General features: G+C 37.9%; 1 protein-coding gene across 3 annotated transcripts in view; it reads right to left on the bottom strand.

The window, feature by feature from the left end:
• The window catches only part of sema5ba (sema domain, seven thrombospondin repeats (type 1 and type 1-like), transmembrane domain (TM) and short cytoplasmic domain, (semaphorin) 5Ba), a 139,895-nt gene that overhangs the window by 63,272 nt on the left and 53,269 nt on the right, over positions 1 to 23,354 (bottom strand). For all 3 annotated transcript variants that reach the window (XM_081367605.1, XM_081367607.1, XM_081367606.1), the window contains one exon: positions 9,089 to 9,329. In XM_081367605.1, the coding sequence (XP_081223731.1) occupies positions 9,089 to 9,275 (187 nt within the window). In that variant the 5' untranslated portion in view covers positions 9,276 to 9,329. The remainder of the gene's footprint in view (positions 1 to 9,088; positions 9,330 to 23,354) is intronic.

Here is a 23,354-nt window from a genome sequence, read left to right as displayed (position 1 = left end):
TTCACAAATTTGTTAGCTATGGCATGAAATATCTGATATTCCGATTGTCAAATATATGCAGGTGGAAGTGTTTTGTTGTTTAAACACCTTTATAACGATCGCGTTTGTTGAGCTGTATGCGCGATGGGCGCTGCCATCTTAGTTTGTACCGCAGACGCAGTTCAGAGAATAGGATCTGTTGGATTTACAACACGTGAATTCATTCACTTCTCCCGAAATACATAAAAGTAAGTGGCTGGTGACCTGGGAGAAGAATAGAGTAAACTTTAAAGTTCCTTACACAATGTGTATCTGATATGAATAAAACGTGTCTAATTATAATGGAAAGGATTATTATTGCCTCTTTCATAGACATCAGTGTGTATTTTATAAACTCTAAATGTATTTTTTTAGTACTTGTGTGAAGTTACATGTCTGAAACCTAAAATATACATTATGTGGTTGAAAACACTGAAAAGTTGTGATATATGACAGCTCTGAGCGCGCCTGTCTCTGGCTCAGCGCCAGCCAACGCGCAAAAGCACATTTGAACTTAGCAGTTGATCACGTGATGCACTGATGTTCTAATCACACCGGTGTGATCATAAGCTCCAGGGACCAGCCTAGACTTATCACACTGGTGTGATCATAAACGAAAGGGTTAACCACAACAACTGATGTGTGAAATGATTTATGTTTAAAAAGCCTAAAATCAATCTGTTCATATCGATCAGGTCTCTTCAGAAAATTTGGACTAAACCGCTCAATTCATATGGCGCAATTCACCAGCTAACCTTCGTCAATGAGCTTTATAAGTAAAACCAGAATAGACTTGCTAGGACCACCATGAATATCTATTCCAGTTTTAGTCAGGTCCTGCGGGGCATAAAATGAGTGTGAATGCTTCACAAAGCGTAAAACAGGTGCACTGCAAACCGAATAGATTGTGCAGGTTGAGGGATTGTCATGATAACCTCGGAGTCACCTGAGTTAGACCAAACCACATCAGAGTTAAACATCAGCCGCAGCATGAAAAAGCTGATCTTTGCAAAAGCAAACAAACAGACTCAGCTGTTCAGCTGTATGTCCTCCAGGGCTCAAATACTTTATCCAGAAAAACCATCATAACATAACTCCCATTCTTAGTGATTTTTTAAGATAATAAACAAAATGTGTGTCCACCACCACATCGAGGTTATCTGAATGTTTGTTTTTATTTTGCTTACAGAACTTGTGATCGTAAAGTGCCCTTTCTAATGGACTTCTAAGCCTCGGCGAGTTTTATATAAACGGTGTTTTTATATGCACGGATAGCTTCGACACATCATCAAGTCTGCCTGGCGTCCAGCAATCCATATGCAATAAAAAGGGATAAATATGAGGGCCGGGCCAGAAAAGGGTTGATGGACGATTATTGCATTTTCCTCACCAAACACGCAGTGGAAGAGATTAATGCGTTAGCCAGCAAATCCGAGGGACAAGAACAGGTTCAACAGTCTGCATCCAAGACGCTCATGAGGACATAAATCATAATCATTATGTTTTTTTGTTCTCAGAGATTTACAACTGACTGGTTCTTAATGCTCCACGCAGAGAGGAAGACAGCGGTGGTGATTTTGGCCGCGCTGCTGCAGGTATTGATTGCAAGACTGCTGTTGTTATGCTACAAATCACACAAACGCTAGCTAATTACAGGCCCAGATGGAAACTGCAGACTTGTTTCTGATAGACTAGTTTACTTGTTTCTTGTTTCTGGGGTGCTTATGCATTTTCTTATGTAAAAAATTACATTATTTAATGTAAAATGAAATTTTACATTCAATTATGTAAAATTTAAATGTGGATTAAACAGGGTTGCGTGCACTTTTATTGCTAGCTGAAAGCATAATGAAATTTGCCAAAATATTTAATAAATGAACACACAAGTGAGGATGTGAAGAACTACGAATGATGGGAGTTCAGATTCTACAGAATTACACCAAACTTTCAGCAGTCACAGAGTTCACATGCAAAATCATACACAAATTATGCTTAACAATGACAACGTGTATGGTCATGGAAACATATTGAACAGTTTCTGAACTGTTTTCATCCGAAAATGATTGTATCATGTAAAATCTACATGAATTTTTTGCCCATTTCTCCAATTTTGCTCTGAGAAAATACTAGAATGCCACTCAAGGAGTGTATATGTCATTAAACATGGGAAAACCCTGATCATTTCAAATCTCATGTAAACATGGTTTTCTTTGACAATCAGGTTTTTAGAATAAGCATACTTGGATAGTTATGATAAACAAACACAAAACAGAACAATGAATATTCGCTATGATCGTCACAAACAAAACTATATATACACATATAAAAATTACTAAAGAAATGAAAAAGAAAAAAGCTGACTTTATGATGGCATAACGCTCAAAAATGCTGTACACGTTAACATTTTTACAAATAGCCTATTCGAAATGCACTTTTCCACCTCTAAGTAAAAAGTTTAGTTCAGTAATCAGAAGTGACATGCATCTATGCACAAACAAATGTAGATGATTAAAATATTCAAACAAGAATCACAAAACTACAACACTATGCAAATGAAAAGCCATTAATGCTAATCCACAAACAGCAAGATCATGGGTTTTTAACATTGCCCTATTATGTTTCTTTTTAATCATGATGTAAAAAAATAAATAGATAAAGCATATTTTCCATCTATATTTGCTGAGTTCATTGCTTTAAGCTAAATACTAAATACAAAAACAATGAAACTATAATATCCGAAATGTGGTTAGGGAGTAGATTTGGGAATATTTTATGCAGTGTGAGGCAAAAAAAAAAAGAGTTATCAATGAGGAACACTTTCCAAAAGAAACAAGTAATCAAATACCCTAAGAGAACCAGTCCTCTCTCGAATCAATATGAGAAAGTGAATATGGATCAGCATGACTGCTGTAGGCCCAACTTTACAAAGCACAACATGTAAGCACTAGTCTGTCCTGTGAGAGAGACAGTCATCTAGTCCATACTTTGCATCTCTTCGCTCAAAAGACTGGCCCATCTCTCATCTGAGCTCAGAGAATCTTATCAGAAGATGCAGGCTGGAGCTTATCTGAGCACAGTCCGAATTTGCTTTGGTTTTGTGTTTTGTCTTCCCTGTGCCTGCCGTGTTATTTTCCTGCTGTTGCATCCCCTGTTGTCACTGCATGAGCAGAGAGAGCCACAGGAATTGAAATCCTCTTACGCAGACTGCACTCCGATTATAAAAATAGGAAGACAATGAGGGCCCCAAGAAATGCCACGGCACAACAAGAGAGGACAGACGGGGGTAAGGGCACTCTGAAGAGGAGGCCGTAAATCGAGGGCCGGTTCAACTCAGGCAAACATCTGAAAGAGCACCTTTCACAAAGCCAATGAGAGACACCAGGGCTAGCAATTTCAAATGGCCATTGAAGCGTAACACGTCAACATACTGTATACAAAGGATAGGAAAGGGCGAGTAGATAAGGGCTACTGCTATCAGTTCAAACCACTAACCAAGTTACATTTCATTTACAGTTAGCAAACGTAAACCTTGCGCTCCAACTGAACCCCAAGGTTAGTCTCACTTGTGAACACCGACAACACCCTGTACTTTCCGTGTCCGTTGTAACAGTGGGCCCAACAACATGACAGAACACAGTTCAGGCAGCAGTGCCTCTGAAATCAAGGACCTATTAGGTGGAGGGAGGCAGCAGTAAGGGCCTGAAGTTAAAGAACAACATTGTTTTTTTCTTCTTCTCAAGGTCCCCTTAAATGGGGCAGGCGGTTAAACAACAGCACTATTACCCATTAGAGATTGGTTTCTACAGACGAGACGAACAATCTCAAGACAATTACAATGGCTGGGTGAGTGGAAGGTAGACAATGGCTCTGTGGCACCACTTCTCTCGGGACAGATTACTGTAATTTCAGCCTAACAGGTTGGGACTTTGCATTATGTTCTTGGTATTGGATAAGCAAGGACACACCATACCCAACATTAGCTCTTAAATCGTGCTGTTGTCAATGTCTACATGGCCAATAAATGACCAAGATCCAAATCTGGTAAATAGATGTTGGTTTTATACAACAATAGGCTGAATTCAGAAAGAGAGCATGGTTTTGTGTTCAAAAATACAAGATGCAGGGCTGTGAATTGAAAAAAAAAAAAAACAAGGTCTAACCTTTTTAACCTAGAGTGCCGCATTTTAAGGGCAGCACCAGCGTGTCATGCACAAGATGCTGTAAAAGATGTGCGATTCAAGCACAATGGTCAAAGACGTTTGTCTAGCGCATTTTTATATAGCAAAAATAATGAAACAGCAGGGCAGTGGAATGCAAAAAAAGTTATTTTTGTGTTAACAGCCCTTAAGAATAAACTGTGTCCGTAGGTACTGTTTTAGTTCTTAAAGTTCTTAATCTTTAAAAAACATACATTTAATGACACTATAAGACGTCTTTATCTATTTAGAATATCTATTTTTCATTCTGTACACAATGTTGTGATGCCTAAATTTACTTGAATTGAAAATTTTTGTTTGTTTTGCTTTTGTTTTATTTCAAAATTATACAAAATAGTAAATACACAATCCTGAAAATAATGACAATTCATTAAAACATTTTTTGAAGCTGGTTAAACTGGATTGAATACAGCATAGGTTATTGCTGAAATATTGCATGCGTTTAGTGGATGTTTGTTGAATAAGTCTCCAGACTTTCAGAAGCATAACATTTCTCAACTCAGCATGCTTGTGTTTGCAGTGATATGTTGATATCCTTGTAGATAGACTAGGCATGCAGGTGTGATTGTGCAAGCATAGTCATGAAGAAGAAAAAACAAACACATACACCCACACAAAAAAATCCATCCAAATGATGTCCCCAGATACCTAAAACTGAGATTTCTTGTAGTACCAGCATGCTATTGCTGCTGCTGGTTTATAGAGATATGCTTTCCATGACTTTAGAGGGAATTGTATCACGTATTACATGCAAGGAATAAAATACGGATTTTCTCTGAAGGGGAATAAGTATCAGGTTGCTTTCAATATGGTATTATATAACCACACACCAACAACTTTGAGTTTCTTAAAGTGGTAGTCATACCATGAAAACCATCTCTTGAAATAAAAGGGTTCAATGTAAACATACTTAGAATTTCAAAACTGAACACTTTTCCAAGCCAAACAGACCATCTATTGAAAGGAAACTGCAGAAACGTCTCTTTCCAAACTTCTACAACTTTCTGAAGTCAGATGAATGCATTGACACATGACTGCTCGCATTTGCACATCAATGATGCCTAATCGGTGGTCGGCAACTTAGACCAGCCAGTCGTGGTGAAATAATATGGAGGAAGTAGGATATATTATTCTGAAAGAATTGAATGGTACAACCACACACACACACACACACACACTCACACACAAAGGTTTTGGTGTGACTTTTACTAGCATTATCAGTGGACCTCAAGAGAGAACAATTAAATAATTGATTATATTACACCATAAAAATGTTCAAATACACAGCATTATCTTACACTACTTTCCTAGTTTCTAGCTTTATTTGCAATTAAAACAAGCCTACAATGCAAAGTATTTTGTCAAATTTTTCACATAAATTTTCTTGAGAGGCAACACTGCATAAGTTATTCGGACTTGTTTTCAAAGACTGTATCATAAATATAAATATATTTAGGCCTGGTTTCACAGACAGGGTTTAGATTAAGCCAGGATTAGGCCTTTGTTCAATTAGGACATGTAAGTAGCTTTTATAAACGTGCCTTACAAAAAAAACACTACTGGTGTGAATCTTGAGACAAAACAATGGCACTGACATTTTTTATACTGTATATGCCAGTGCAAGTTGCTTTCAGTTGAAACAGCTCAAACATGCATTTTAGTCTGGGACTAGGTCTAAACCTTGTCTATGAAACCAGGCATTAGTGTTACTGAACTGGCAGATTTTCTAACTTATTTACTTGTACTTAAACCAAGTAGAACAAAAAACAACCAGTGCAAAACACTCTTACTACAGACACATTCTCTTAAAAAAGTCTTCAAGTAAATGTATCTTGTTTCAAGGAATTTTAAACATATTTAAAATAAAAAAACACCATACAAACTCATTAAGAAGCCATTGTTTGCAGTGTAAAGTCTACTTCTAAAGGTTGCTAGACCCATATCATGAGCCCTGGAAAGGTTTAGCCATGAGAATGGGACCAACCATGGTGGTCATGCTCTACCGTGCTAAATCATCTTAAGAGTATCATTTCCATGGTTTAGAATAGTTCAAAGGCATGTGTGAATCTACAGACCTTGTCAGAGATCAGAGATAGAGGCCCCCAATACGCCTCAGGTGACTCCACCGAGCAGCCGCCAGAAGGCGTCAATTAAAAGAACGTTCATCCATCAAAGAACCTAATCTCAAGTTCAGCCAACACTTCCATTGTACCAGGACTTCCATACCACTGCTTCAGCATAAAAGAAAGCATTAAGGTGTGCAATGGGACTTCCATGCCATTGAGAACACATAAAGAGGGACTTCGAGACAATGCAAAGCTAATTGTTCAGCAGCTCTTATGATGAATGCTATGCATACCACAATGCCTTCGCTTTGGAAGCTACTATGACGGAAGGGAATAGAATACCATTAAAAAAAAAAAAAAAAAAATGAGAACGGCAGAAAAATAAAAAGATAGTTCCTTGCTTATCCGGCTTTAGGATTTACTGCTTGTTTACAAATTGAGGCGTTTTCTAACTCTGTGAACAAGGACGTTTGTAATTCCAGTCCTACTTTAAAACTATGAAAAGAAAAAAAATATCTTGTTGCTTTAATAGCAAAGCATAAAATGACAACTCAAAATGAAGCCTGAGTTTTTTCGGAAGCAATAAATGGAAATTGCCATAGGCAATGTCTATATGAGCCACGACTCCTCTAATGTCCAAGCAGGTTTCATATATTAAATAGAGCCCCCCAGTCATCAATTCCTTTTGTTTCCCAAGAGGCATTACTCTGCAATCTTTGTCATGTCCCTCAGCGAGTCAAAAAACACGCTGCTACCACCCCATGGCCAAGACGATCGTCAATATATTATATTCAATACAAACACACTCTGTTGTCTAAATAAATATGCTCTTGGAGTAGAAAACACCTTTGTTCCATGGGTACGAATAAGATTTTGTAAGCGATATCAAGGTATGGCTGCACATTCTGTTTTCGTTGTGTGCTAGGACACAGGAGGATAGGAATCTTGATGATATGAAAGACGTTTATCTCTTGCTATCTTCAGCACGCTCTATCACTGTCTGAAATATGTGGAAAACCCAATGAATAAGATAAACGGAACAAAAAAATGTAGATCTGAGCCTGTCTAATATACAGGGACAATAGGAAACCAACTAGGCTGGGCACTACATTCCTAAACACTTTGAATTCCAGCAGTAGACTTTGTCAGAAAATTGAGTATAATGATGGTGAACATGCCACATCTTGCAACAAAAGATTAAGATATGCTGTGATTATTGGCAATTAAAGCTATGCTTTATAAAGGTATGCACACTCCCTAAAATGATATGCAAGCTACCTTATGTGCCCTTCAAGCATGGGTTAGCCAACAAAAAGACTGCCAATGTTGAGCCATGCAACTAAATATATTTTCCTGTAATATGACAGTAGCAGCTATTTTCAAAAATAGCTTTTCCAGTTCTTGCACTGTCTTTCTGTATATACCATTGGTCAAATACAATTCAGCCTAACTGCGTTAATTCATTTAAAAACTGATTGTTTTTATGCCACATAAATAATATATCATCTTTTTCATTTTCATTCATTCTTTTTTTTTAACCAGGTTGAGATTAAAATCGCTTTTACAAGAGTGACCTGGCCAAGAAAGTAGCTCCAATACCATAAACATACAAATACACATCAAAACAGAAAAACACAATCAAGGATCACAACAGCAATTTACCAAAGGATAAAACACATAGCCTAATCTGTCAAAAGTAACTTAAACTCATTTAGTGATGGAAGCATTGTCAGCTTTAAGATGTTTTGTAAAATATTCCAAGTAGAATCTGAAAAGGTTTAAAAGAAACTGCAGACTTAAATAATTCAATGTAGTTACAGTAGTTACTTTGGTAACAATTTCGATTGCTGATCACGAATGAGAAGGAATTAGTAAGTATCGAGTGGGGAATCGAAAGTCGATTCCTGAGTACTAAATTTCTATTCCTCTTATCGATTCCTTTGTGAGCATTTCAAAATGACTATCAATTCAAGCCCGAGACGACTCGCGTGCTGTTTTCAGTGCTGCAGGCATGTGTAACTATATTGGGCAACTCTTAAAGTGACAGCAGCTTCCGTCTCTATAATAACACTAATCAAACAACAAAAGACAAAGAAAAAATTCATTCGTTCTTGACTGAATAACTTTTGTAACTATATTTGTAATGTATATTTTATTAATAAAGTGCAGTGTTATTTTACATTTGCTTGCAGTTTTTGTACCTGAATACCTGAAAATCTTAAAACACTGTTTATTTCAATCATATCTTTGTTTAGTTGTATATATTTGATGCGATTGTTAATTTTTTATTACTGATTAAAACTATAGGTTGAGCCAATGTTGCTAAGCTGGGCTGGTTGGATAACCAAACAAAGTAATGTTTAGATATCTCCACTGAGTAATGCTTTACACTTCTACCAACAAATGGCACACTTAAACCGTCTCTATGAAGGTGTGATAGAAGAAAATATTTTAACATTGATACCTTCAACAACTTTAGATTAACTTTTAGTTCGGCAAGCAAGAATTTCAAAAGTAGCTTCCCCAACACTAATTTGTGGAATACAGCTGTTGGGTGCTTTCATTGATTTTATCGCTTTCATTGATTACCCTTAAAGTAACCTTACCTCAGGTGGTACCACCTGATGATATCTGCTTCTGGCTGAAAGCTACGGTTACCTTAAGCGTAATCGATAAAAGCACCCAACAGGTCAAATGTACTGCAAGAGATACCAAGAGATAACTGAACTATTGCTGTAATATCCCAGGAGTGAGAATGCATGTACTGCAAGAGACATCAATGCTCACCTTGAATAGAGACGATGGGGTGCTCTAGGCGGGTACACTCCGGCCTTGTGTGGGGTGCTGGGGTGGGGGAGGGCTCTGTGGGGAGAGGGGGCCTCTGGGATAGTATAGCAGGAAATGGAAGAGTGATGAAACAGAGGATAAGGCCGGGCACAGCCAGGGAAGCCACGAACCGTGGCAACACTATCATGTTGACGGAGGCCGACCTCTCCTCTAGCTACCAAGGCAGGCCTCTGGAATGCACCTGTTCAGAGAGGAGACAAAGAATCCTTGTAAATATACTACTACTCTTAGTTTATTTCTTGCACTTTCTTTAAAGTTTTCATTTTATGCAGTTTACACACGCGTTTACTATCAAATAGTTTGGCAATATTTCACTTCTTTATGATTGCGTCAATAAAGTTTTGTTGACTTTGAGAAAAAGACAATGAGAGAGAGAGAGGGGAAAAGAAAATGTATTTGAATGTGTATGAACAGAAAGTGGTAAAGGTCACTATTGACAAAAATATATCTCGATATTTTCAGTTTTGCTGATAATAATTAGATGATATTTTTCTGATTGTGTTTTTGTGCTGGAACCATGGCTGGTTTAGGCCTGTTGTTGACAACTGACTCACAAAGATATTCATATTTTCATATTCTATGCAGTGGTCAGTTCACAGCAGTGACAGAAATAAAAATAAAAAATATATATTTGCCACCTTAAATACATTTCCAGGGGCATTTTCACCTATATACGGACATTTTTAGATGTATGCATCACCTTTTATGTCAAATTCTAACATTCAAATTAAATTCTATTAGAATAATAACATAATATCGCTGTTACTAGTCACATTAAATCATTAAATCAAAATCCATCTTTGCAGTGCAGAGGTGACAGAGAAGCGGCATCAGAAGTGGCATTAATATATTTATACTGCATTTACAATTGCATAAATAAAGCTATGAATTTTATTTTTTTTATTCAATATTTAAATATGAAATGATTTCTAATTTTAACGTTTTAAGGGTACATTAAAATTAAACTAAACCCGCCAGTAGGTGGCGGCAAGTCACTGTCTTAATAAGTGAGTTGAGGGAGTCAACCGATTCGTTCAAACGGCTGATTCATTCGGGAAAGAAGCAAGCAAGCGGGAAGGAAGTCGACCGGAAGTTGAAGCCGGCCGCGTTCCACCATCTTGTAGCAGAACTTCACCTGCTGTTAGCATTCTATTGACTCCCATTCATTTTGGCGTCACTTTGACAGCGAATAACTTTACATCTGAGACATTTGAAGACTCCATTTCTCCATTATTTATTTTTTAAAGAAATACGACAATGTATAAAATGCTCCATTACCTTGTATCTTACGTTAAGGCCCCGTAGAAGCAGTTTTTGTAAAAGTAGGCAAACGATTGCGTCATAACCACATGACTCTCTGTCACACAGTAGAGAGATTACCGTATGGACGGGAGGAGAAGCTGGTGGGCAATCGGGGGGACGTGGAGGCAAAATGACAAAATTATTAATCAGAATACCTAGCAAAAGTTGCTCCTGCTCCTAGCTCATGGACACCTCCTACTCACACTCTCCGTCGCTGCAAGTTTCGGAAGAGAATTATTCAGATTTCTCTTGGCACAGCTACTAGAAGACAGACGGGTTGCTCACGTCACATCTACGTCGTCAAGCTCGGTTTGAGTCGGTTTGAGTCTGCACGTCAGGAACGGAAGTCCTAAAAAATCGCTAAAAATGGGCTTCACTTGTCTCAATTGAGTTCCAATGAGATGGCTCTGTCCACTTCTTATACTGTCTATGGAAGCAAGTGATGGTCGACTCAATTGAGTCATTAAATTGATTTGTTCAAAACGCAGATTTCAGTCAAAAAATCATCGCTATCTGTTGCATTGAGAATCTGCTTCGGTTTCATTTTGAAATTCTCGTTGGCGAAATAAAGGGAAAACAAACAATATTTTATTTATAAAATGTAACTCACAATGTTTATTTATTGTTCATTTAACTGTTAAAAATAAATAAAAATAAATATCACATTTACAATTGTGCACGGGATAACGGGATAACTCTTGCTCGTGTGATATTGTATTATAACAACATAATATGATATAAATATAAGACAAAAACTCATTTGAGGACTTAACTGCAAACATATTCACGCAGTGAAAGCACGTGAAACAAATGCAATGTCAGCTCGCAGTACCTCAGTCTTGCACATCGTTAAACAATAATTTACAACATCATCAAACAATACATATCGCACACCCCACGCACAAAAAAAATCAACTTACAACTGAACTGACATTTTCGCGTGCAGGAGACAGACGTAGTTTATGCTGCCGCGAATTGTCGCGTGAACAAGCAAATCCACAAAGAAAGAATAATAAATGTACGCTAATTAGATTGTTTTAAAAGAATTTTGGAAAGAATTTAGATAGCCTATGTCTAAGTCAAATTGTCGTCTAAAATTTAAGACCTTTCATGAGTAAAAAATAGACTTTTTATGGCCTTAAATAAAAAAAAAATCGAATTTAAGATTTTTTTTAAGGATCCGCTAGCCTGGGTTTCCCCATGCTGCCTTGCGCAGCGCAATTTTATTCACGCTGCTAGGCAGCCTGGACACCATGGACCAGATTTTCCCCTCAAAAAGGGAACCAATCACAGAACGGGGAGGGAGCAGCAAGACGATGACGACGTCTATGCGACACACCGAAGCAGTTTGTTTATATCTATGGATCCAACATGGCAGCAGATGCGAAGTTACCTTTCGATGCAGCCTTAGTGTTCTAAGTAGTTTAGAACGCAAGTTTATTTCGTCTTCTTCCTCGTCGAATTTCTGTCGCTCTACATACGTCATCTGGTATAATTGAAACGATTGGCTATGAGCTGTACAGGCGCATTTGATAGACATTTGTAGCGCCCAATAAACGGCTCTGGGCATTCGTAAACCACGCCTCAAATACGAGAAAATGAACATGTGGTTCCCAGACCACGTCTCAATGAGAAAGAGGTCTGACGTTAGCCAGGCTAAGGATCCACGGAAATCCTAAATCACAACGAGGTCATGTATAGAAATTGAACTTCAGAAATCCTTATCCAGAATTCAACATGGTACCTTCATCACAAGCAGTAACTAATAAGCCAGAGGTTCAGAACTTGTGCTGTTCCTGGCTGTGTACAATAGCACCTGGAAAAACAACTACTTTGGACCCCACAGCAAACTCTTACAAAGACATCTAGCACTTGAAAAGTAGCAAGGTAGACCTTTCAGCCTCACAACAATTACGGTAACAAAATATGGAGGTTAAAAAAAAACAGCTAAATTGACCTGTGATGGCTGGTAGAGTGGAACTGGGGTAGGAAGCAAGTGGTGGGTGTAGTTGTTAAAAGTTTCTGGCAGTAAGTGGTAGCCCAGCTTGATCAGCATAAAACCCCTTAAGTGCAGAGGCACTTCCGTCTCCTTCATATACGGAGGAGTTTTAATATCACGGCTGATCTTATTAGAGGTGAGGCATGACATCTCCATCTCTATTCAGAGCAGCCCCAGTGCAGTCATATTACAACACACAGCAGTTATTTCAATCGCTGCGCCCTCCGCGAGCAGCTTCCCGTCAATCTCCTTGCACACATTATATGCTAACTGCTCAAATCATAATGTGTCACACTTCAGTGAGCAAACCTATTGACCTAGGAAACAAAGCTTTAATTGAACTCCCACATTTTCCTTAGCTGGAATAGTATCCTTAAGGAACCCATAAGCAAAAAATAAGCCCAATTTTACTGATATGGTCGCAAATTCAGAAGAGACGAAAAGTGAATTTAAAATACCCATTTATTTCACTTTCACAACTAATCAGCTCCTCCTGTTAGTGGTTGCCACAGTGGATCATCTACATACTGTATTTAACATGTTTTACATAAAGAATTGGGATTTAATTAAATGTATATTTTATATTTAAATATTTGCCATTTATGTTGATACTTAGTAAAAAAGTTGTACTTAATCTTCACAGCAAATACTGAATGGCTGAGAGATGCTTTGTAGTTCCAGCATCTACCAGTAGGGGCTAACTAGACTAACCAGTAAAACATTGACCCCTATTTAAACTTGCTGGCTAAACTAGTTAAAAAGCCTTTCAGAGACATCAGCACACCAGAATTTTTTTATACTGTGGACAAATGCTGTTAAAAGTTGTGCACCTTCGACGTTAATGTTGTTTCAGTGAAGACATGATATATGGAGTTTATAGCCACAAAGAAGCCAGCAGCAGATCACCATATTTCATGCAGGGCCAAAGTTAATCTTGTGCCACGTAATATTATTTGAGTGTTTTAAAAACGAGCGAATCCATGCAATCCACCAAGATGCACCAGGGGCTAATTTACAGTTTCACCATTTGATGATGAGGCAATCAATAACAAATTATTAGCTTGGTTATGTTGCAAATTACAATGATGCCTTCTCAATTATACCTCTCGCAACAGCGGGTAACTAATTAGGCAAATGAACATGGCTTGCTTTACAGTCAGCCCTCTGCATGAGACAGGGCTATTCACAACACTAACCATCTCTTAGATTTAAAACGATCACAACAGAGAGTGAACAACATTTTTGTTGACTTGTCAAGCTGAATTAGGAAATGAAAATGTTTGCAGAGCATTTGCAAGTGCAAAGGCAATGATCAAGAATGCGAATGCTACAGAAAAGCACACATCCTCTTTGCATACTGAATGCACTTGGGTCAAGACTGCTTATTAGAGGTTATGTAATAATGGATGGCTGGGTGGGTGTATTGGCTCATGTGTAAAAAGTGTTGTAGCCTGTTTAGTATGCAGGAGAAATGAAAAACAGGTCAGAAACTTTGATGGGGAAAAATAATACTTGACCTTATGCTAATATTTCAAATGTGTATGCACAGAAAAAGGGGTAATATCGTAAACAATCATCCTTGATGAATTTCCATTATTTTATAAATAAAAGAATTTGATTTGCTATGTAGATTATAGGCTGACCAATGTGAAATTAACTTAACTAACATTAATAAAAAATACATTTACCATTTTTAGAATTAACCTTTTGTACACTATTTCCTCAATTCACAAAAAAATAATAATATAATGGGGTAATATCATAAATAATGATCCTCAATAAGTTCTTAATGTTTCAAAAAAATAAAAATGTGTTATTTACTATGTACAGTAGATTAGTGGTAAACCACTGTGGGTTTTTCATTGCTGACGTAGATTTCTATAGGGCAGATAAATAATTAAATGAGACATACAGATCATTTATTCGAATTTATTAGAAAGATATTTAATTTTTTAATTATTAATATTACTAAAAAAACTAAATTTAACATTTTTAAAGAATTAACTTTTATTTGATTTTTTTTTAAATGGAATTCACTCTGAAAATTATTTACACAATTATTGGTCTGGCTAATCACTACATCTTTTATTTTTTTGGAAATTTATGGAAATAAACTGGAAATATGGCTAACTGAAAAATGTTTATGTTGTTTAAACGTGCTTGGGGTTTGACTTGACATCAATGATGTCTATTTGCGTTATTCAGTGAAGTAATAAAGAAGGATGGATACTATTATTTCTAAAGATTGAAAATACACACTTCCTACGATTCCATTATCATAAATTAGAAAAAGTGCATTCTGATTTAAACAGAATCCAAAATTTTCCTGAATGCTAGAGCAATGCCAATTTATGAAGAGGAGGTCATGTACACCCTTTTGGTTTGGGATCTGACATTTTTAGTTGGGCATGTGCGCTTTACTGAGCTGGTTTCTGCTGATGTTGAAGTGCTGCTGTGATGGAAAAGAGGTCAGTCTGAACCAGCTGCATTAAGCCCAAGAGACGAGCTTGGGTAAAAAAAGAAAATCAACACATAAAAAGCACATTTACACAAGCAAGCACATGTAAAGTTCAAAAGCAGTTGTTAACAACTTGCATCCCAACAGTGATTCAACAGCTGTTAGCTAATTAGTCCCAATGCCAAATAGCGAAGGCGTTAAGGATCTACACAGAAGTGCCCATGCACAAGCACCACCCACACTAACAAATTAAGGCTCAAAACAGCTGGTGGCACTTCTAAACTAGCCTTGGAGAGTGAGGCGAGCTGGCAGCGCTTCTGAATGCGGTGCGCTTACCAAAGTGGTAAAAGAAAGATCAAGCCAAAGAAAGCACTCAAGACTCTTTCCCTCCGGCATAGTTGCAAAATGGCCCATTGCACTTTATGTCTGTCTAGCTATTTTAGAGTGTGAGAAAATAAAATTCCCATCTGGGACACTTCGCTGGTTTCACAGGAGTAGTGGACAGTCTGAGTGGACGGTCAATTATCCATGGGCCGTGTGCACTTGGCTTAAGGAACTTCCCTTGATTAGACTAATGAATGCACATGCAGCGCTTCTGTCAATAGCACCCAGATCAGCCAGGATAACATGCGCCCAGAAGGCTACCCAAGCCCTAGCATATTTCCATGGAAACAAACCCAACTAATGAAGAAGTCTGTAATGCTGTTGGAAAATTGCGAATGACTGCACAGGTCTGTTCGCCACCTTATAGGCAAGGCCCCTGTGAGACAAGGGAGCAGATATAGTCAAAGAGCAAACACAATCTCTCTTAATGAGCTGCACTTCTTCATCTAACACCTCATCAAATGACAGTGATGTCAGACGGGGGCATCAAGATCTGTCAGCGAGAGGGAATTGCAATGAGCCTGGTGCTTGGATGGGAGCAGATTGTAAGATGTCAACAGCAGTTTCTCATGTACCTCCTGGGCTGTCTATCTGACAGTAAGATGAACAACAGAACATAATCAGCTTTAAGCACACAGGGTAGTAACACTGAGTTGATTGCGCCAGGCCAGTCCTATAAAAAATCATCATTAACGCCATATTGTCAAAAATAGTTGCAGGAGTATATTAGGAGTTACAGGTGTGATGACTTAGATTTGTGAAACTAAAAATAAATTTAAATAATAAATAAGCAGAACAACTGTTTTCAACATTGATAATAAAAAAATGTTTCTTGAGCGCGGCATATCAGAATGATTTCTGAAGGATCATGTGACACTGAAGACTGCTGTAATTACAATTTAAAATAAATAAAAATAATAAAGTTATTTTAAATTGTAATATTTCGCAATATTACTGATTTTATTGAATTAACTGGCCACAATTTTGACTTCGATACCATAGGGTAAAATTGGCATATAGATATTTGTAATGTTATATCATAACTTGGCAGCAGTCATATTAGGCTGCTGTCACTTTAAGACCTGACACACAGATACATTACACTGTTACACGTGCGTTTTCTTTCTCAACTGTTTCACTTAAAACATAACTGACTATGTTTACATGAATGCTCGCATTATTTTGTGTGTATTTGACTATTTAAGCGCAATAAGCAACTAAGAATCATTCCCACCATTAACTTGCTTGTACACTGACAAATAATTAGATGACATCAGTCTGTGAGAGAAAGAATGGAAAATCACTGTGATGCAACAAGTGTCCAAGCAAGGCATTGACTAGTGAAATCCAGCATTCCCTTCCACTGGTCCCAGATTTAAAAAAAGGTAGGTTTGTGAATTACTTTCTTTCCACTTTCCATTGTGTCAGCACAAAGCTTCTATTGCACCAACTTTTGGCCTGTGAGCAGGTCATAAGCTTGGTTAGTTGGGTCACATACTTCCAAAAATGTATCCAATAAGTAAATATCGATCCTTCCAAAAGTAAAACTTAAAAGGAGAGTCTTCGGCATTACACAGGCTGTTGGGCTGCCAGCTGTGTCTCTGGCTATATGTCATATGGCTTTGGCAGCAATAAACCAGCAGTGTTCCCCATAACCTAATTACATTTTAGCTACAGTAGTACTTAAACATAAACTCATTAAATATTAATTGCAGAAATGTGTTATTTTTGACACCTCTAAACAATGCAACAATACAATTAATTTGAATATGAATTCATTATGATTGCATTACATTATCCACATTAGTCGAATTCTACATTGATCCGTGAGGTTGCGACATCGCTTAGCAATCGTAAACAACTCTACAACTATGCCTTAAAGCACTCACACAAGATAATCTGACCGATTTTGGGCCCAATTCTCCCCTTCCGCCAATCCTAGGTAAAGTCATGATTATCTTGATGGTTCTACATATTATTTTATCAGATTTACCTGTGGTGTAATCATGTGTGTTTAGAGTGATTGAATCTGCTTGGAAGAAAGTCGGGGATGCGCTGATATCAAATGTTGTATATTTACAATCAGAAATCCTGTTTTGTGGGGGGAACCCCGAAGACAAACGCACACACACTGTAGATTGTCACATGGAATGAAACAATACCAAATCAGAAAGCAATGGTGCGTTCAAGTCCTCCTGGGAAGGTGGGAAGTCGTGTTTACAATGGCAGGTGCGTTCAAGTCACTTTCGTCAGGTGGCGGTGTACTTTCTTTTAAATAATTGCACAAAAATACAGGAAGGTTCTTAAACTCTACTTCTAGAAAATGAAGAACAAGGAATGTGCATCAGGTGTGTTTTGCTTTTTTATGTTTTTTATCGTTACATGTTATATTGTTATATTATAATGCTATAATATATTGTGTAGGCAATTAGCTTACTTCGCTGTAAATAGAAAAGCCTGACAATATCACTGCTAAATACCTTTAATTGTGGTATTCAGCCATGTTGTTCACTGACACGCCCCCAACTCGTAAAGATTGGGGCTTAAAGAAAATCCTGAGCTTCCCAGTCGTATTTACAAAAATAAGGTGTGCGTTCAACTCGTAAATACGATCTTTGCGACCTGACTTGAACGCACCACAAGCTGATGGAAGATGGAAGCATAACACAACTTCATCAAAACCTTTTTTTTTTCTTGAAAATTTTTAAAATAAGACTTCAAAAACAGTTTAGTGTGGGCCAGCCCACGACAGTGCTGCCAGGTATCAGAGGGATTATGTTTACTCCAGGCAAAGTTGATTACCACATTATGCTATTGTCCAGGTTAAGCATCTTGCGTGCAAGATATCCGCCAGGTATCAGAGGGAGTATGCTTACTCCAGGCAAAGTTGATTACCACATTATGCTATTGTCCCGGTTTAGCATCGTGCGTGCACTCATAAGTCCTCATAAATACTAAATGTAAGAGAAATCAGTCATTTAGGTGGCGCATTATGCCGGGGTTACCTTGTCATTACCTCAGACACCGCAGGAATGCTGATGAGAGCCAGTAGAGCACAAATAATTTAGGTACCCACCAGCTCAGATCCTGGGAGGTCTCATTTGCAGCGGAGGGTTAAGAAACACCTGTTTCTCAATTAGAATAAATATACAAAAGGAGATTCGCAAAGTAAATGGCACACCGTCAGTTCATTGTCTCCAAATTAAATGGGTTTCTGGGAAAACAAATACAATTGTAAGTGTTTTGCACTTGTCATTTTCTCTTTACATCATTTTTGAGGTCCAATTGAAGAGAAATGGAAAATAAATTAAAAGACATTCAGACTCTAACATGCAGACTTTAACATGAAATAACAATGAACAATACTTCTACGGTTTTAATAATATTAATGTTAATTTCAACATTTATTAATACATTTTTAAAATCAAAACTTGTATCTGTTAACATTAGTTACTGCACAACATGAACAAACAATGAACAATTGTATTTATATTAACTAATATTAACAAAGATTGATAAATGCTGTAAAACATATATTGCTCATTGTTAGTTTATGTTGTTAGCCCATTTTAACAATCTTATATATATATTTATACTACAGGGCAGTTGAATGCTTGAATCTGATTGGTTGACGAACGTTCTAAGGTGTGCATTATTTTCAGGGAAACACACAGCTAAAGTAGTTCCAGGCAGGCCTTGACCGCATTACAGTTCCATATCACTTCGCGTAGTTAACGGTAATAACGGAAAATAGGATACAATTCATAACAAGAAAAAACATTTAGCCGCATGCGCTTGATCTGGAATTTTCAATGTCCAGCTTCACAATCAATGGAAATATGCAGTTTTAATTTGAATAAATAAAGTATATAGTCCTATCTATAATCAATAGAAAATTAAACTGAATATAGGCTAAATAAATGGATAGTCCTGCAGCACGGATTATTATTGCAGATAATATAACAAACAAATAATTATTGATAGGCCTACTTGTTAAAAGGGTTTTGTGTTTCATTTATTTGGCTAGTCTGTCATCTGTCAATAATAGAAAAAAAAGAATGATTTCGAATTAATTAAAAGGAATTGAATTAATAAATAAATAATAATATTGACGCACATGCTTTTCTGTCTCATTATTGCAACATCTCTCTCTCTAATAACTGCATTAATAACTGGGGACACACTTTAAGGCCGGTTATGAATGTAATTTGATACTTATGACTGATCATGCCCAAACGTGTGTTCAGCGCGTTCAGTCTGTGTTCAAAGTCGGTGTTTAAAATCTGCTGCAGTCGATGAAAACAGTCAGAGAATGTGTCAGCTAGTCGTGTGTCCCCAGCATTAGTCTGCTATCAGTGGCTCAAACCTCCGTTACTAACTCTAAAATGACGTTTTGGAATTAGCAACGGAGGCATGGGATTAGATGCGTAAGAAATTAGTCCTACATACAAGAGCGTTTTAATGACAAAAACTTTACAAACGTCTTGAAATACATAATCTGAACAATGTTTCGAGGTGTGGTAACTGTAGTATAAGCGGAATAATTGACTTCAGGCCGTTGAATTATTAGAAAAATAATGCACACCCGAGGTGAACTGCCACTCCGCTTCAAATGGGCTAACAACCTAAACTAACAATGAGCAATATATATATATATATATATATATATATATATATATATATATATATATATATATATATATGAGATCTTATATATTATAAAAGCCAAATCTTTGGGATTGAATTGAGTCATATCCCATTTAGTGCCATTTCTAAAAAAAAAAAAAAAAAAAAACGAATCATCAGCTCAGCTCCAAATATTACAGCTCCGCTCACCCCGTGCCCCAGATCTAGTCTCAGGTCGGTCAGGGTTACATTAAGCATGTCTAATTCTTCAAAGCCTGAGTCACACCAAATCTCTTTAATGCCTGCTCCAATATGCCCTACCAGGGCCATTAGAAGGACAAAGGGGGCCCTGAAGGCAGGGGAATGGGGGTCTACACAGTTAAATGGAGGAATGACTGAATTCAGAGCGAAATGGAAAAGAGCCATAAAGGACCCTTTTGGTATGAGGGTGAGGGGTGGGTCACGGCAATCACAGAGCAAAGTCGCTCGTCTCACGCATGAGTGTGCCCGGTAAATCGCCGGGAGGCTGTCCTCCTCGCAAGCCTCACGGACGGCACAAAAAGGATAATCAGACTCAGTCGATAGGCCAATACTTCAGGCGTGTCCAGGAATGTATCTGATAACGTGTCAAAGCTCCATTCATGGAAAAGGACACATCAGAAAGAGTGTTCAAGCCTTCGGGGCAGGTTGGCATCTGTAACGAACGATGCAATTTCACACTTATCTGGGATTCTCGTACAACGAGCCGAGCTACTGTCGAGAGCGTAGGTAGGTGTTTGGAGAGCATATCAGCTTTTTTTGACCGAAATCTCTGAGCTTCTACGTGTGTAGGAGTAGTACTTCAACAACAACGCACAAAAGCTTGTCGGCCGCGTGTCAATGTGTGCGCCGACAAAATTAGGTTGCAACAATGGCAGAACACAGAGTTCGCAACTTTACGTGAGAGCTTCATCCCAGTTCTGGATGTGTTTTTTAACAAGGGTCTTGACCATCCAGCAGAGTGGCTCTTTTTTGCTGTCATGGCTCCAGATATGAAGTCACATACACACACGCATACACAAAATACACATCATTTGTCATAGCTGTGAGAGTTCCATTTGGTGAGGGCCAATTGGGCTACTGGTGTCTGGCAGAGTGAGAGCCTAATCTGCACAAGCTGAGGAAAGCAGCGAAGTGAAGCTGGTCGTGATCAGCTCAGCCATTTTGCCCCAGAAGTGCCACTTCAGAAGAGCCTGAAAAGAGCAAAACCTCAACAGTCCTCAGTGCACCACAAACTCCATTAAAAGCGCAGCTTGATTGCAAGAGCCAGCCTTTAATCTCAAGCTCTGATTGAATGCAAAAAGGTGTTTGAGTTATCTATCAGTTTGTGACAAACTAGATTAAAGAAAGAGAGACAATGGACTGTGATTCAGCATGTTTTGTTAGTTGCGGAAGGGTCATGTAGAGAGGTTGATTAAGAAAAGAAGTACATTAACATTAAGTTTGGCAATTACGGGTACCGATCGCTTCCCAAGGGTCTAATCAAGCCTGTTCAGAGGAGGTCTTCTGCATTTGATGTGCATTAGGTTACAAGTGTGATTTAGCACAGTCTGTGGTGACAATCTCTTTAGTTTTCTCACAGAATGCAGGCCAGTAGATCACAGAACCCATCTAACGCACAGCATTCACCTCGATTTACAAAAGTAGCCGCTCCACAGCGGGAAGTTCGCCCACATAATCACACTGAGCTACAGACTAAAAGAAATCTTTACTCTCAGAGGGGTGGGAAATTAGGACCATTTTTCACCAAATGAGCCTCCAAAAACTCTTATACGGCAGGTTTCTGGTTGACATGCTACTCTAAAGTTCCCGTTTCCTAATCAGGCGCTACACGAAAAGTTTCCGGCAACAAGTAATTTGTCCAATCACACTGAAAAACAGAAAAGCTGACATAACAAATTCACAGCTATTCGCAACATATGATTTAATGTACAATCTCATCTTTGATATACTGTAGCTGGAGCATGACTTTGGACCAATGAGATGTCACTGTGGGCTGAGCTACAGAGCTTTCATAATAACTGAATGTGCAAAAATAAAATAAAATTCATAAACCAGGTGTAGTAGAACCTGTACATACTGCCAGATTTGATTAATGTTGGCCTCTTTCGCTCTGGCTACCCATGCTGGAGAACCGTGTGGGTGGTCAAACCCAATCTGAGAAGGCGGCAAAAGTGCCAACCTCCAATCTGAACTTGTGTCAGCTTGTATTATGTCCTCACAGTCTAGCCAGGTCCAGCCGTATCCAGTAACGCACCTTTCTCCAATTGCCCGCCAGCCTGTAATACTGTACGTGTCTATCACAGATAGCCTGGGGTTACACATCATCTCAACTCTCAGTGCTCACTAACACGATCAGATTGCATGCGGAGCTCACGTCACCTCTTTGTAGTTCAAGGTATGTTATGTTAGATGGTGATTCATTGGTTCAACATTCAATAGGCTGAAAGAGGTCTGGAACTGAACCAATGATTTCAAAGCTTGAGTAATGTGATAGGTGAGATGTCAAGACTTCTTCTCTCCAGCAATCCTCTCACATATGGAGTATACATGTACAACCCTGCAAAAAAATCATTTTCTTAAAGTAGTAATTTTGTCTTGTTTTCCAGTAACAACATCTAAAAATACAACAAATTAACTTAAAATAGACTTAAATCTGCCAATTATGTAAAAAAATTAAATAAAAAATATCAAGACACAGTATATTCGCTTAAACAAGTCTTAATATTTTATGTGGTTTTGCATAATTAAAAGGAAAACACAACAAAAATACTGATTAAGAAATGACCTTTGACTGTGATGTCATCTTGATGTTTTGCTGGCACTATTAAGCTATTAGACAAGATGGGAATGGGATCAGTAAACAGCCGGAGCCAGCTCATGCGCCAACCACCAGGCCACAGCTCCGACAGCTAGTATTTCTAAAACTGTAATAAAAGAAATAAAAATAATGAGGAAAAAGGACAGAATCAGTGATGCAAGGAAACATAGTCCCTTCTAATATGCACACTGAGACATTAACTCGCTGGGTGGGATGAGGGGGCGGCCTTTCAGTTCCACCACAAAAATTAGCCGTAAAATTGCGACTGTATTCCCCTGAGTGTACTGGAAGTCGTTCAAAAATCATTTACATAATGCATTAAACGCCTGCAGGAATCTAAAAAGATATTGCTGAAATTTACACCTATTTTTAAAGGAACAGCTGACTCAAAAATGCATTTAAAATTAATTTAAAAGTAATTTACTCACCCTAATGACTTTTCTTTAAAAGGTGATTTTTTTTAAGCATATCCTGGGCAATATAATAAAAGCGGAAGACAAAAAGCACCATAAAAGTCTTTACTTAATCATTATAATCCAAGTTATTTGAAGTCACACAATTCATTTGCAGGAGGAAT

The sequence above is a fragment of the Scardinius erythrophthalmus genome (assembly GCF_964197995.2).
Source record: "Scardinius erythrophthalmus genome assembly, chromosome: 6".
NCBI classification, from domain to species: domain Eukaryota; kingdom Metazoa; phylum Chordata; class Actinopteri; order Cypriniformes; family Leuciscidae; genus Scardinius; species Scardinius erythrophthalmus.
The sequence above is the reverse complement of the archived record's forward strand: the minus strand, read 5'-3'. Positions and strand labels throughout refer to the sequence as shown.